The following is a 14480-nucleotide window of genomic DNA, read 5'->3' as shown; positions in this document are numbered from 1 at the left end:
GCATCATCACAATGCACCAGCTTACACGGCACTGTCTGTGAGGGAGTTTTTGGCCAGTAAACAAACAACTGTATTGGAACACTCTCCGTACTCACCTGATATGGCCCCCAATGACTTCTTTCTTTACATGAAGATAAAAGAAATATTGAAAGGAAGACATTTTGATACATTCAGGACATCAACGGTAAGACGATGACAGCTCTGATGGCCATTCCAGAAAAGAAGTTCCAAAATTGCTTTGAAGGATGGACTAGGTGCTGATGTCAGTGTATAGTTTCCCAAGAGGAGTACTTCGAAGGCAACCACGGTGATATTTAGCAATAAGGTATGTAGCACTTTTTCTAGGATGAATTCAAGAACTTAATTGTCGGGACTTCATACATGAAGGAACAGGTGGGATAATCCTGGCCATCTTCCTCAGCTTTAGGAAGAGCTGGAGCTGAGCTGGAGCTGAGCTGGAGGTGAGGCCTTCAAACCCTAAATTCCCAAAGGTTGAAACATTTTTTAAAATTTTATATGTTTTATCATAGGGATATCCCGAACTTGAGGTAACATTGTAGATATTGATCTTGATGGCTAAAAAATATAAAAGGAAGTCTAAATTAAGAGAGAATTTGGGGCGAGTCTGACCATTTTTAGTAAATGAACTATCAGGTAAATATTAAGCACCAGCTATCACCAAACAATTAAACGTTATTGATCAAGGCACTCTTTTATGTATGGGGCAAACAAAGATGTATCAGGTATGGTTGCTCTTCTCCTCAATAAGCCTTCAAGTTGGTAACGAATATAAGACTTGGCACATGAATATAAACCCAAGCTGGAATGTGATGTGCTGGAGACACCATTGCCACAGTGGTTCAGAGGGAGAACTGCTTTAACTGGACAAGATAGCCACAGAAAGCTCTGTGTAAGACTGGATTCATGACTTTGTTATTTAGAATAGCTCCCTAAGCAGAAGACTTTTAAGATAGAAAGAAAGTCAGGGAAATTTTAGGTTATCACAGAACTGAGAAGGGATGGGCATCCCAGAAAGGAGTGAGGAATGAATGAGCAAGTATTTGAAATGAAAAGACAACAAGATAGGAAACTGAGAGACTGCTGTGGGGAAAATATGTTGAGGCTGCCAAAATTGTCGTGAAAGAAACCTGAGCTTGATGTCCAGTTTGAGTCCTGGTTTTATTCCTCACCTGTCTGACCTTAACAAATCACTTAACCTCTAGAAGCCTTGGGTTTCTCTCCCATAAAATCAATATAGAAAGATCTTGCTCATAGACATTTTTATAAGACTAAAATGAATTAATGCTTTTGCAAAACATAAGCTGTTACATAAATCTCAGGTGTTATATTTCATCTTTTATTTTTCAAGTTAGCTCTGCAAGTCAAAATTGAATTGTTTATGGAGGCTATCAACCACCCTGTACCTGATATCAGTCTCTTGGATTCCAATGTTCCAATGTTTCTCTTATATGAAAAGACATGTGGATTTTAGGATAACACAAAATTGATATGTTAACAGTGTGACTCAAAAGCTGATGCTATGTTAGGCTCCCTTAACAGAAAGAACATTCCAGACCCGAAATAGTTAATTATCCCATTGTATGTAGAATCGGTCAGACCAAATCTAAAGTCTTGGCCTCCACTGATATCTAGTGTTTTCACCTGAAGTTTCTGGAAACTGCCATTTGAAGAGCAGTGGAAAGAACTGAGAATGTTTAGACTGAAGAGAGCAACTGGAATGTGGAAAGTTAAAAGTTTTGAAGGTTTTTTTGTAGGCATTGGGGGCTCTTCTGAGTTTTTGAGAGGGGAAAGTGACATGGAGAAGTAATTCTTCATGAAATTTGGCTCTGTGATTGGGTCGGTAGGATGACTCTGTTACTAAGAAGCAGAGAGAGCAATGAGGATGTTACTGAGTTAGTACAGAGTGACCCATAAGTGACCTGAATCTGTGTCCATCAGTACTGAGGCATGCAGGGGAAAAGGAATGATTAGAATAAGGAGTTAGGCCAGAAATACTACTTCAAAATGAACTTAAAGTAGTGTTTTATAGAGAGTGAGAGACACTGAATTGGCTGACAAGAGGGGAACATTTCAAGATGGCAGAATGGCACAGCAAAGGAGAGGCTAGTAAGCAAATGGTATGTGGGAAGAGGAGAGAGATGCGAATCATCTATTTAGAGTAAACTGAATGAGGTTTTTGAGAAGGGGGAGTAGTGGAAGATCTTAAATTTGGTACCGAGAGGAAGAAAACCCTGTGCTTCCTGATGCACATAATCTCATCTGCCCCAGATTGGTAGAGAAGAGCTAAAAGAGGCTACCTCCAGGTGTTGTTTAGCCTGATTCTTCTGCAAAACATGTGGACATAGGGGAGATCACTTCCATTTCTATGCTCTCCCTATTTCTCCTTCTTTCAGGAAGTCTTGCAGGAAGTCCTTGAAGACAAACACAAACAATAAAAATTTAGATAGGTGAGTTTCCCTTAAATTGTGCCCATGCATTTCAGCAAGCCTTCAGATTGGCTTAGAACGAGAGCAGCGGTTTTAAAACTGGGGGTGATTTCCAACCTCCCACTTCCCAATAGGGCAAATTTGCTATTCTTGAAGACATTTTTGGTTGTCACTACTGGGGCAAGGGGTGCTATTGGCATAAAGTGAGTAGAGCAAGGGATGCTGCTAAACACCTTACAAAGCACAGAATGACACCCTAAAGCAAATAATTATTCAGCCCCAAATGTTCATACCATTATACTAAGGATGAGAAACCTGAACCTAGAAGGGTAAGGCTGGGCAGTCTGTATTAGGGGCATCCTTGAGCCCAGCAGACATTTGTATCCTACCCATAGGATGAGTTGTTCATAGCAAAGAGTCTCTAGTGACTTCCCTGAGCTTTGATGTTTTTTATGCTGAAGGTTGGGAAAATCAACAGGTGTTGGTTTTCCAATTTTCTTTGCTCAGCGTACATGATTTTTACTCCAGGAAAGGTTGGTACTCCTTCATGGTGATTATCGCCTTAGCTCTAGCCTATCAGCTCCTCTTCATTTGATTTTAGAGATTGAGGGTAGCATTTGTGTAAGGTCAAAAATTTAAACTCATAGGGAAAAATATCCTAGATATCTCTTTTTTCTTCAACCACTCCTGATCTTTCATTCAAATATGTGTTCTGAAAAATTGACACTTGGTAAAATCACCTGTGGCCATGTAGTTTCTCAACTTCATTAGTACATCTTACACTCCTCCAAGAAAATGAATCTTGCTCCCCCACAAATCTAATCATTTATGACTTTCTTCCAATTCCAAGTTAAAAATGAGAATATCACTTTGTATCAGAAATGTTTTCATATTAGTTAGCAAGTCTCAGTGTCTCCAAGAAAATATTATGAAGTTAGGGGGAAAATAAAAGGATTAAATTGGAATGTGTCTTCAGGGGAGTGGTTTCTTATCTTTGTAACTCCAGTGCCTAGTAGAGTGTCAGGCACATAGTAAGTGTCCAGGAAATGTCTGTCCAGTGAATGAACAGAACTTGCTGAGCCAAGTAAAGGAGACCCTAAAATTTCCATTGACTTCCAAAAATGAGAATAGCCTAAAATCTTGGAGAGATGGTAAACCATACTAATAGAGTTTGGGCTTCCAGGATAATAGTACGATAGCACTTACTGTTGTGTAGGCATCTACGGATTCCTGCAGTGGTCACAATCACAATCACAGTTAAGATAATGAGTAACGGAATGAGGCCATACCAGGGCAGTTTAAGGAAAGAAGGGGATGGCTTGTCTGTGGGGGGAAAAAAAGAGGTGTCAGCTCTAATGTGTCTCCAACTGCCTGATACCCATTGTATGCTTCTTATATTGACACAACTGTAAAGAGTCTTTTTCACTTCTTTTCCTGGTCAGCTCTTCAATATGCAGCTGATAGCATTTTCTTGCATAACTCTTCAATCAGACACATACTTGAGGGAAACCAATATCCAGTTATCAGATACCGAATGAGAAAAACAAATTTTGGACTTTTGCATTTACTATGTTGGCATAAAAAGGACTCTAAGGAGATACTTTAAACACCATCCTGTCTTCATATTCTCATTTTATAGCTGATATTACAATATATTACTACTAATATCAGTTGATGTTGTGCTCTAGAAATACCTTATTTTTCCTTATCCAGTTATGTCATGCCTTCTTTTTACTTAGCATATTCTCTTAACATACACTCATACAAACACACCCCTCTAATAGTAGCTGCCTAAAGCTGCAGGAGCCGTTTTGCATTCATTTTCAGATACACATACTTCACCACCCAGCCTAGAGTTTCTGGAAGGGTAGAAGAGGCCCAGCAAAGAACTAAGAGTGGATGTGGCTTGGTATTAGGTGGGATCATCCTGGAGGAGAGCTCTGCAAACTGGCTGCAAACAGGGAAGAGAGAGAGCTCGGGGACATAGGAAGGATTAGGCGGGGAGTAGACAGCTGTGTGGGGAACTGCTCTCTGTCTCTCCTGCTCAGGAACAGCATTTATTCTTCAACCTCTTTGAGGAATAGTTAGCAACAACATCTGGAGAAAGGACAGGAACACAAACGAAAAGGAATATTAGTAGCTCATCCTATTCTGATTTCTCTGGACTACCTTACAATAAATATTGAACACTCACTAACATTGTTTTTCATTTTTCTGATTACCAAGCCTTGTGGATAAATTTTGAAAGTTGAAACATTCTCCTCCTTGGACTTCTATGACACCACATTCTTCTGTTTCTGTTTGTAGTAACTCAGTTTTCTTTCTAGACTCTTCTTCCTCTTCTTATCTTTTAAATATTCTTGTTCCCCATGGTTCCATCAATCATCCCACTCTTTTCTCACTAGTGCCAGTCCTCCTGGGTGATCTCATCCACACCCAAGGCTTGAAACACCATCTGATTTCTAACTCTGTATATCATATTTCTGATCTCATTTCTGAGCTCCAGATTTGTATTTCCAGCTGCCGACTAGAACGTTGGATGCCAGCATTTCCACTTGCTTAAAATTGAACTCACGATACTCATTCCAAAGCATATCTACCACTTACATTCTCACATTTTGGTGAACGGCAATACCATTAGTTATCCAAATAAGACTGAAGGCTTGTGTTTGTGCCCATTAGGCTCCCACGGACTTTCTAGTCCATAGTCAGAATATCCCTGCAATTGATTCCTTTCCCCTAAATCAGCAGCTGCCTTAGTTCAGGTTTTTTTTTTCATCTCTTACCTAGTAGCCTCCATATTGGTCTCTTTGCCTCTGGTTTCCTAGGCTCTAATAATTCCTACACATTTTGCTATAGCACCCATTCTAAAATGCAATCTTGTCATAGTGCACCGACCACTTAGACACTGGGGAAAGTTGTTTTTTTTTCTTTTTCTCTAAAACACCAGATTACATGGAGACATCAAGTAATTACCAGTGTTGGCATCTATAGACCAGAATGACACCCCAAATAACAAAGAAGCTAGAAGTTTCACAGGTTCCCACTCACTGCTGGCTTCCTCTGAGAGGCCACTCCCATTCATCCTCAAGCCTCACTCAGCCTAGAGAGAGGATGTGTATTTAAGGGAAAGAAGAAGGAACTAGGAAGAGCAAACTGGCTCTGTCATAATGCATATTAGGAGCCGTGTAACGTGCCACAGAGAAGACCCAGAATCCTAATGCATAGTTATATGAGGACATCAGCACATACAGCTTCTTAGACACCATGAGTGGGACTCCCTGATTTACAGCTTTCCACACACATATATGCCTTACAGCACATCAAGCGTTAGCAAATTTGGCAGGTCTAGACTGAAAGAATCATAGATCAATCTATTAATAAATTTGGGGTTCTTTTTAGAGTGGGTATTTATATAGTAAAGTTTTACTTACACTGACTTGTAACATTTCTATAAACTATACACCTAATTTATGTTTGCTTAAGCAGTCAGCCCTTGACCACCCACAACTGCCTTATTTGCTTTGATTCTAAATTCTAAATGTGCCTGTAGTCCAATTAATGAGATTTGAAGTATTTATACACTAAAGCTCTCCAACTATAAAGACAACACTAGCACCTAGCAAGATGCTTACTATGTGATAACTACTTAATTAAAGATTGAATGAAGGAATGAATAAACACATACACTTAATCATCTCCTCATTAATCACTGTGAATGTAGACCACATAGGTCAAAGAGCTAGTAGTTTGAACTAGACTGAAAAGGAATTCTGCTCATCCTTAGCATAAATGAAGAATAGAGAGAAGGCGTATTAGGGAAAAGTTGATAAAGCTGGGCAGTCTAATAATAAGTCATCTTTAAATAATAGCTCCATTTTTTAAAAGATTTTTATTGTGGAATTGGGGGGATGGGAACAGTGCTGGGGAATTGGGGGAAGGGGAACAGACAAGTTGCTGTTGTTTTGTTCTTCAGTCTAGTTGTGGAGGACATTGCTTCACTGGCCCAAGTTGGTACCATCATTGCGCTCTTCCTGGGGGAGGCAGATCAGTCGCCGGCTTCTGGACGGCCGCTCACTGCGGCTGCTGGCTGCTCACGCTGGCTGCCGGCTACACATGGTAGCTTATGGCAGCCCACTGCAGCAGGGGACTGCAGCCTACGTCGTCGCCAGCGACCTACGGCAGCCCAGCTCCAGGTTGAGCTGTTGTTCAGCATCTTAGCTGTAGAGGGCAGTGTCACTGGCCCTCATATGTGGGATCCGAACCGGTGCCCTCTGCCATTCCAAGACAGTTCTTAACCAACGCGCCACTCAGCCAGCCCAATAGCTCCATTTTTTAATTTAAAGGGCTACATTGTATTTCCTATAAGTTATCAAACTACAGTGCATGGGCTAAACCTGGCCTATCATCTATTTTTTAAATAAAATAAAATTTTGTTGGAACATAGCCATGTCCTTCACATATGTATTGCTTGTGGCTGCTTTCATGCTATCACAGCAGAACTGAGTTCTTGCAAGAGACCGTATGACCAAGGAGACTAAAGTATTTACTCTCTGGCTCTCTTCTGAAAAGTTTTGCCAACCTCTGTCCTACAACATCATATATACCCATATCCCAAATATAAATAATATCCAAAATAAAACATGATTGAAGCTGATATTATTGATTTGTGTACTACTCCCCAACTTAGTCATGGTAACCTAAAATTGGTTAAATAATGATATACTAAGTGAAAAGTAATGCTCAATTAATGAACTATCTTTACTATATGATTCAAGACTAATTTTTATAAAATTTTGAGAATACATAAAGATGATTGAGAGAGAGATGTTTGGACTTTTGGACTATCAATAAAATCATCAAAATTTGGTTTATATTTGAATTAATTTTTCCAGGAAACTTTATCTCATTACCTATTGAGGGAAATTATTTAAAAACCCACCTAAAGACAGAAAGATCTAGAGTAAATCATTCACTAGAATGAACTGCTAGAGTATCTAAAATGTCTCCTCTACTACAAGTAAAGACAAGAAGACGTAAGACATACTATACATTATATGCGTATATTATACTCTACACTTAACGTACCACTGTATATCAAACTGAGTGTATTGTTTCTTACTATGTAGTCATAAAACATATTGTTAGGAGTGGGAATGGGGGGTGGGGAAAAGGCCTAGTGGTTCTCCATGTCATCAGCCATACAAGTTAGACATGTATTTCAAGTATCTGAATTCTCCTGTAACAACCTATTATGGGTTGGACATGCATAGATTTACATAAACCCAACCTTTTTCATTTTATATTTTCAGATGATTTCACTTCTTGGGGAAAGAGAATCCTATAATTTTACTGCCTGTAGGGTAAAGTATTTAGTCATGGTATTTGCTCAAAATTGACCTCTTTTTTAAGGCGTTGTCCACAAGTAGCTTGTTATTCACCTTTTTTACCAGACTTAGCTCTGAATGAACCGGTAATTCTTTAAAGGCACTGTCACTCACAAAGGACAATGATTTGACACCATGAGACCATAGAGAGGGGATGCCCAAAAGAAAGTGCCAAAACCCTGAGGACACTTTCAAAGAAGGTCAAATAGTAGCATTTTCAATAATAACAATATTCTTACAATAATTTCCTCAGATGACTTTTTGATGGATAGCACTTATTTGAACTCTAAATTTTAGAATGTTTTTAAAGAGAAGTCCAGTGACATTATAGTCACACCTGTACAGTGATCTTAAGTCACAATAACATTTTATTATGATTTTATATGTGTGTCTAAAAATACTACAAAAAACACAAAGTCGATATGCACAATTCTAAAATTGTATCTGGAAGTTATTTTCTTTTTAGATTCTCCATAGTAAAAATACCCCAGGACACTTACATCCTTGCCAGTCGAAGCTGTTTGACACCGTTAAGTCTCCGTACTTGACAAGACACTTGAAGCTGTGGTTGTTTTTCACATTAAAATCCAGTTCACTGCTAATAGAGTAGAGCTCAGTTTCAGGATCTTGGGAGATTGATGTGTTGCTGGCATTTAATTCTTTTCCATTTTCCAACCAGGAGAGTTGAGGCTTTGGAAAACCTCCAGCGGTTGAGCAAGTTATCCTTTTGAGGTTAGTAGATGGATTTTCAAGTTCAGTTATACTAGGAACAGGGAAGTCAGCTGGAGAAAGAACACGAATGTAAATACATATCATTATACATCTGTGTGTGTGGAGGGGGGGTATTTTTAATAAAGGTTCTAGCTTTAATAAGAATGCAAAAACGAGACACAATTTGCAACTTCCCATGTCATTAGTAGTTATGTCTAATCCAAAGACTAACTTTGATTTGAATTTTGAAATTCAAATTTGAAAACCAAATTTGATTTGATTATAGTAACTTTTCATCATTTTTGATAGAGGTAGGAGGGCACTTATTAGACAAAAGAAGTAGTTTCATGTGAATAAATATTGACATAGTACTTGCATTTGTAAGAGGTGAAGAGAAAAATAACAGACAACATTTACTGAGCTCCTAATGTTTGTTAGGTCTGAACATTGACTCATTTTGTCTTTACAACAATCCTAGGAGATAGGTTGTAGACCAAAAAAGATCAAATATCAGTAATTTCATATGATTTAATCTAATACAAATTCTATTTTATCAATATTCAAGTTGAGGTTGGATCACAACCAATAAGTGACAGAACTGGCATTTAAATTCAAGTTTTTCAGATACCAGAGGCTTCCCTTCCCTTGCCTTTTTTTTTTTTTTACTTTGTTCTCTTTCCTTTCTTCCTATTTAAAGTACACAAAGTGGCTTTCTTTTACTTATCTATTTATTAATTAATATTATTAATAATGAACACCTATGAACCCTCCATCCAACTTGAGAACCAGAACACTGACAGTAAGTTCTGGAAATCTACTTGTATGGTCTCACCAACCTGTCTCCTACTTCCCACATCTGAGGTAACCACAACTCTAACTTTTGTCTAGCATTCCTTTGCTTTTTCAAAAGTAGTCTTTTAATCAGGTAAACCTCTGTCCAACTGTACAATATTGAGCCTGTAATCTCAATCACTATCCTTTACTGATCTCCTCGCTATTCTGATATGCCTTAATAGGACAGAGAGGCCTTCCTAACAGTCCTCCAAGGTACTTCAGGCACCCTTTCTTTTGTATGTTTGAGCCCTAACAAGATATTAAAGTATATACAAAGCAAAGCATAGTGAAATGACCGCAGAGAACACATGAGAAGCTCCCCTTACCTCTCTCACTTATTCTTAGACTTGGAGAGTTTATACTTCTCAGCATGAATGTGGGGAGTCAACCCCCCTATACTTCAATCCATATTGTTAATTTTCCTTTTAGAATTCTGAGTCCCAAAGAGAGATGTAATATAGCAAAGTGGTCATCAAGAGCAGGTTTTAAAACCAGGTTTGCCTTTTAACCCTGGGCCAATTACTTAATCACTTTCAGTCTTAGTTTGCTCAACTGTGAGATGGGGATAATAATGTAAGAATTAAATGACATCATTAATATAAATTATGGAGCACAGCACCTGACACAAAGGAAGTTAGTTAATAGACTGATTTATGTGGGTCTTAAATTTGACCTCTCTTAGATGAGTTTCCTTATTTAAATCATGTTGGCAAGTGAAAGTTCTAGTACTGCCTGGTAGTACTGTGAATAATAAGGGGAAGGGGAAGCTATGACAAGTGATGATAATTGCCACAAAAGGAAAAACTTGGATTTGGTTGGAAGTGAAGTCACGTTTTTGTTTTTGTTTTTTTTGGATTAACCCTCTTCCTAAATTTGGACACTTTTCCTGAGTCATTTTTTTTAAAATAAAGATTTTATTGGGGAATTGGGGAAGGGGAACAGTGCTGGGAAATTGGGGGGAGGGGAACAGACAAGTTGCTGTCCTTTTGTTCTTCAGTCTAGTTGTGGAGGATGTCACTTCACTGGCCCATGTTGGTATTATCATTGTGCTCTTCCTGGGTGAGACAGATCGGTCGCTGGCCTCTGGACAGCTGTTCATGGTGGCTCTTGGCAGCTCACACTGGCTGCCAGCCGCTCACGTTGGCTGCCAGCCACACACAGTAGCTTATGGCAACCCACTGCAGCAGGGGCTGCAACCTACACAGCCACCGGCTACTCATAGCAGCCCAGCTCCAGGTTGAGCTGTTGTCCACCATCTTAGCTGTAGAGGGCAGTGTCACTGGCCCTCATGTGGGATCTGAACCGGGGCCCTGCTGGTCAGAGCTGGCATCCCAAGCCAGCTCTTAACCAACGTGCCACTCGGCCGGCCCATTCCTGAGCCATTTTTAATTGATATTATTATTTCCTATTCCTGTAATTTATCCTATAAGATTAAATCATTATGCTGGTAGCTAACATTAAGAATATTCCCTTTGTTTCTTATAATATCAGTATGTCATTTAGTATAACCTAGAATAACTTACCCAAGTAACTCATATCCTAAATTATGATTCGTGGGCCGGCCGAGTGGCTCGTTGGTTAAGAGTTGGCTTGGGAGTGTGAGCTCTGAGCAGCATGACCCCACAGGTTTGGATCCCACATGGGCCAGTGACACTGCCCTCTACAGCTAAGATGGTGAACAACAGCTCGACCTGGAGCTGGGCTGCTGTGAGTTGTCGGCAACAGCATAGGCTGCAGTGAAGCTGCAGTGGGCTGCCGTAAGCTACCATGAGTGGCAGGCAGCCAGTGTGAGTGGCCGGCAGCTGCCATGAGCCGCCGTGAGCAGCCGTCCAATGGCCGGCGACCGACCTGCCTCACCCGGGAAGAGCGCAATGATAGTACCAACATGGGCCAGTGCAGCAACGTCCTCCACAACTAGACTGAAGAACAAAAGGACAGCAACTTGTCTGTTTCCCTTCCCTGATTCCCCAATGCTGTTCCCTCCTCCAATTCCCCAATAAAATCTTTAAAAAAAAATGATTCTTGGGCCGGCCGAGTGGCGCGATGGTTAAGAACTCGCTTGGGATGCCAGAGGGCCCCGGTTCGGATCCCACATATGAGGGCCAGTGACACTGCCCTCTACAGCTAAGATGCTGAACAACGGCTCAACCTGGAGCTGGGCTACTGTGAGTCGCCGGCGACGGCGTGGGCTGCAGTCCCTGTGGCAGTGGGTTGCCATGGGCTACCGTGTGTAGCCAGCAGCCAGCGTGAGCGGCCAGCAGCCAGCGTGAGCGGCCAGCAGCCGCAGTGAGCGGCCGTCCAGAAGCCGGCGACTGATCTGCCTCACCCGGGAAGAGCGCAATGATGGTGCCAACTTGGGCCAGTGAAGCAACATCCTCCACAACTAGACTGAAGAACAAAAGGACAGCAACTTGTCTGTCCCCCTTCCCCCAATTCCCCAGCACTGTTCCCATCCCCCCAATTCACCAATAAAAATCTTAAAAAAAAAATGATTCTTGTCCATTTCTGTACTCTGTTTTTCTGAGAAATAGCTAGACCACAAGAATGCCACTAATGCCAGGGATTGCATTAGAAATCACCTTTTCAAGGTCTGACTTGGCTTAAAACAGCTTCAGCTCTGTATTCCTTCCCTTCTATAAGGTGATCTGTTTAAAGTAACAGAGCCTAAGGCCTTACAAGACTGTGAACCATCAAAAAATTACTCCTTTGTATCTCATTTTAATTAACCCAAGTTTTCACCACTCTTAATGGACAGAGGGAAAATATTTTATTAGAAAAGGAAGAGGTGCACAAAAGGAAAATATCCGTTAACTTAGTTGATCTGTTAACTAGTATTACTAGTTCCTCAAATGTACTGGTTAATGGAGGCTTTCATATGTTGCCACGCTGATATATCATTTTGCAATCTAGGCAAATGTAGAGAAACAAACTTGCCCTATTTAGCCTGAGATTTTCCCAGCTTTAGCACTGAAAACATTGTGTCTAAGGAAAACCTTCAGTCCTAAGAAACATGGGGCAGTTGGTCAGCTTACCCAACTGAGAGATTGTTTAATTTCTTGGTTCATATGAAGTGATCACTTCGATAAGTCTAGTACTCATTTGGCACCATACATACTTATTACAGTATTATCTTTTATTAAGAGGTTTTGTTTCCATTAAAGGCTCAAGTACTCAGGGGGAAGAGAAATGTCTTTGAATTTCAAGTGTAAGGGAACGACTCAGTGGTGTAATTTCTCAACAAGGGCTCAGGCTATATCAGTATCTTCTAGTATTATCACCTGTGAGTAAGTCAAAGTTTCTTTCTACCCAAGAAATGCTTGCCCTTCACAATAGATACATAAATAGGGATTTGATTCATGAACTATTTTTTTTTCCTGTGGCAGACATAAATTATGCATTCAGTTCTCTAACATCTAACTTTATAGGAATGACTATTAGATGGGACTTCAAATATACAATAAATACAATAGTACAGGAGCTATAATAATAGACATTCAAATACTATAGAGGGTGCAAAAAATTTATACACATTAAAAAAAAAGAAAAAACTGTATTAAAATTGTAATACTCAACATATACCAATAACAAAAGATGAATACAAGTCATGTTTGATTTCTGCAATTACAAGAGGTGCTCAAAGTGATTACCCATCAGTGTCCAGACACTTCTGATTATGGCGAACTACTGCTTGAGCAACGTTGACCAAAGTGTCCACTTGTATACATTTTTTTGGCACCCCTGGTATTTGAAAAATATTTATGCCAGCATTGTTCTTATACCTTTCAATATATTTTCACAAGAATATACTATTACTGGATCAAGGGCAGTTACTAGTATAGCTACATCAAATCAACGGAGTCCCCTAATGATGTAGAAGACACTTTAGGTCATTATAGTGCCCCAGGATGATCGTCATAAACTTGGATTGTCAAAGTGCAAGAAATGCACACTGCTAGATAGTTCCAGGACATCGTGAGAAATCAATTAGGTTTTATTGTAAAACTAGAGATTCACTTAACCCTAAGAAATAAAATGAGGTACATCCGTCTTCAGGAAAATTTTCACTTAAATCAACAGGAGTATATTTTTAAAGGCATCAGAGTCTGCAGGCTTATAGTAAGTCAGAAAATTCCACTGACCTCTAACCGATAGCATCACGGAACTCAGGTGCTCCCGTTTGTAAGACCCTGTTTTATTCTTCTGAATGACACAGGTGTATTTGCCGTTGTCCGACAGGCGCAGAGCCAGAATCACAATGGAAAGGTTATTAGAGATGTCAGTGAAGGTGCGGTTCTCATACTTGGGCCACACTTTCACGTTTCCAGAGATGACAGCCAGCACCATTTCATCATGTTTTTGCCAGTAGATGCGAACTCTCTTCAGTTCATCAGTTGAAATGTTGTAACCACAGGATAGCACCGCTACGTCTTTCACTGTCTTGGTCACCTGAGTGATGCCTAAGGAGAGTCAAACAGAACAAGATTTTATATTTATTAAATATAGATTCCTGCACAACTAAGAATTGGGAGTTGGCAGTAAAAGAACTCAGGACATTGTATCTAGTGACTAAGCATAATCAGAGAATTCAGTTTGGTTTTGATTTTTTGGTCCCCAGTCTTTTCTTTTTCTTACATTTTTAAATTGTGAGTTAAGAAATTTATAAAAATAACATAATATTTACCACCTTAACTATTTTTAAGTGTACAGGTCAGAGGTGTTTAGTAGTCACACTGTTGTGAAACGGATCTCCAGAACTTTTTCATCTCGCAAATCTGGAACTCTGTGCATATTAAACAACTCCCCTGGCTCCACTTCTGCTAACCATCACTCAACGTTCTGTTTCTATGAATTTGACTACTTTAGATACTGCGTATAAATGGAATCATGCAGTATTTACTTTTTGGTGACTGGCTTATTTCACTTAGCACAGGGGTCGGCAAACTGCGGCTCGCTAGCCACATGCGGCTCTTTGGGTACGTTCTGTCTCAAAAGTTTGCTGACGCTGGAAGAGCCAATCCTGTCCCTCACAACAATTTAAAAATTATTCGAGAGCCATAAATATATTTTTACATAATCACCATTATGTGAATAATATCCTTTA

The 14480-nt window shown here is 39.8% G+C and overlaps 1 protein-coding gene across 1 annotated transcript in view; it reads right to left on the bottom strand.

Annotated features, from left to right (window-relative positions):
• Positions 1–372: 372 nt before the first annotated feature.
• Positions 373–14480, bottom strand: part of CD80 (CD80 molecule) — a 35818-nt gene continuing 21710 nt past the window's right edge. The window contains exons 3-7 of the mRNA XM_019653182.1: positions 13519–13836; positions 8335–8616; positions 3654–3770; positions 2319–2432; positions 373–576 (exon numbers count right to left, since the gene is read on the bottom strand). Of these exons, the coding sequence (XP_019508727.1) occupies positions 2332–2432; positions 3654–3770; positions 8335–8616; positions 13519–13836 (818 nt within the window). The 3' untranslated portion in view covers positions 373–576; positions 2319–2331. The remainder of the gene's footprint in view (positions 577–2318; positions 2433–3653; positions 3771–8334; positions 8617–13518; positions 13837–14480) is intronic.

Source organism: Hipposideros armiger, unplaced genomic scaffold (assembly GCF_001890085.2).
Source record: "Hipposideros armiger isolate ML-2016 unplaced genomic scaffold, ASM189008v1 scaffold_8, whole genome shotgun sequence".
Lineage (NCBI taxonomy): Eukaryota > Metazoa > Chordata > Mammalia > Chiroptera > Hipposideridae > Hipposideros > Hipposideros armiger.
This window is presented reverse-complemented; position numbering and strand designations above follow the sequence as displayed.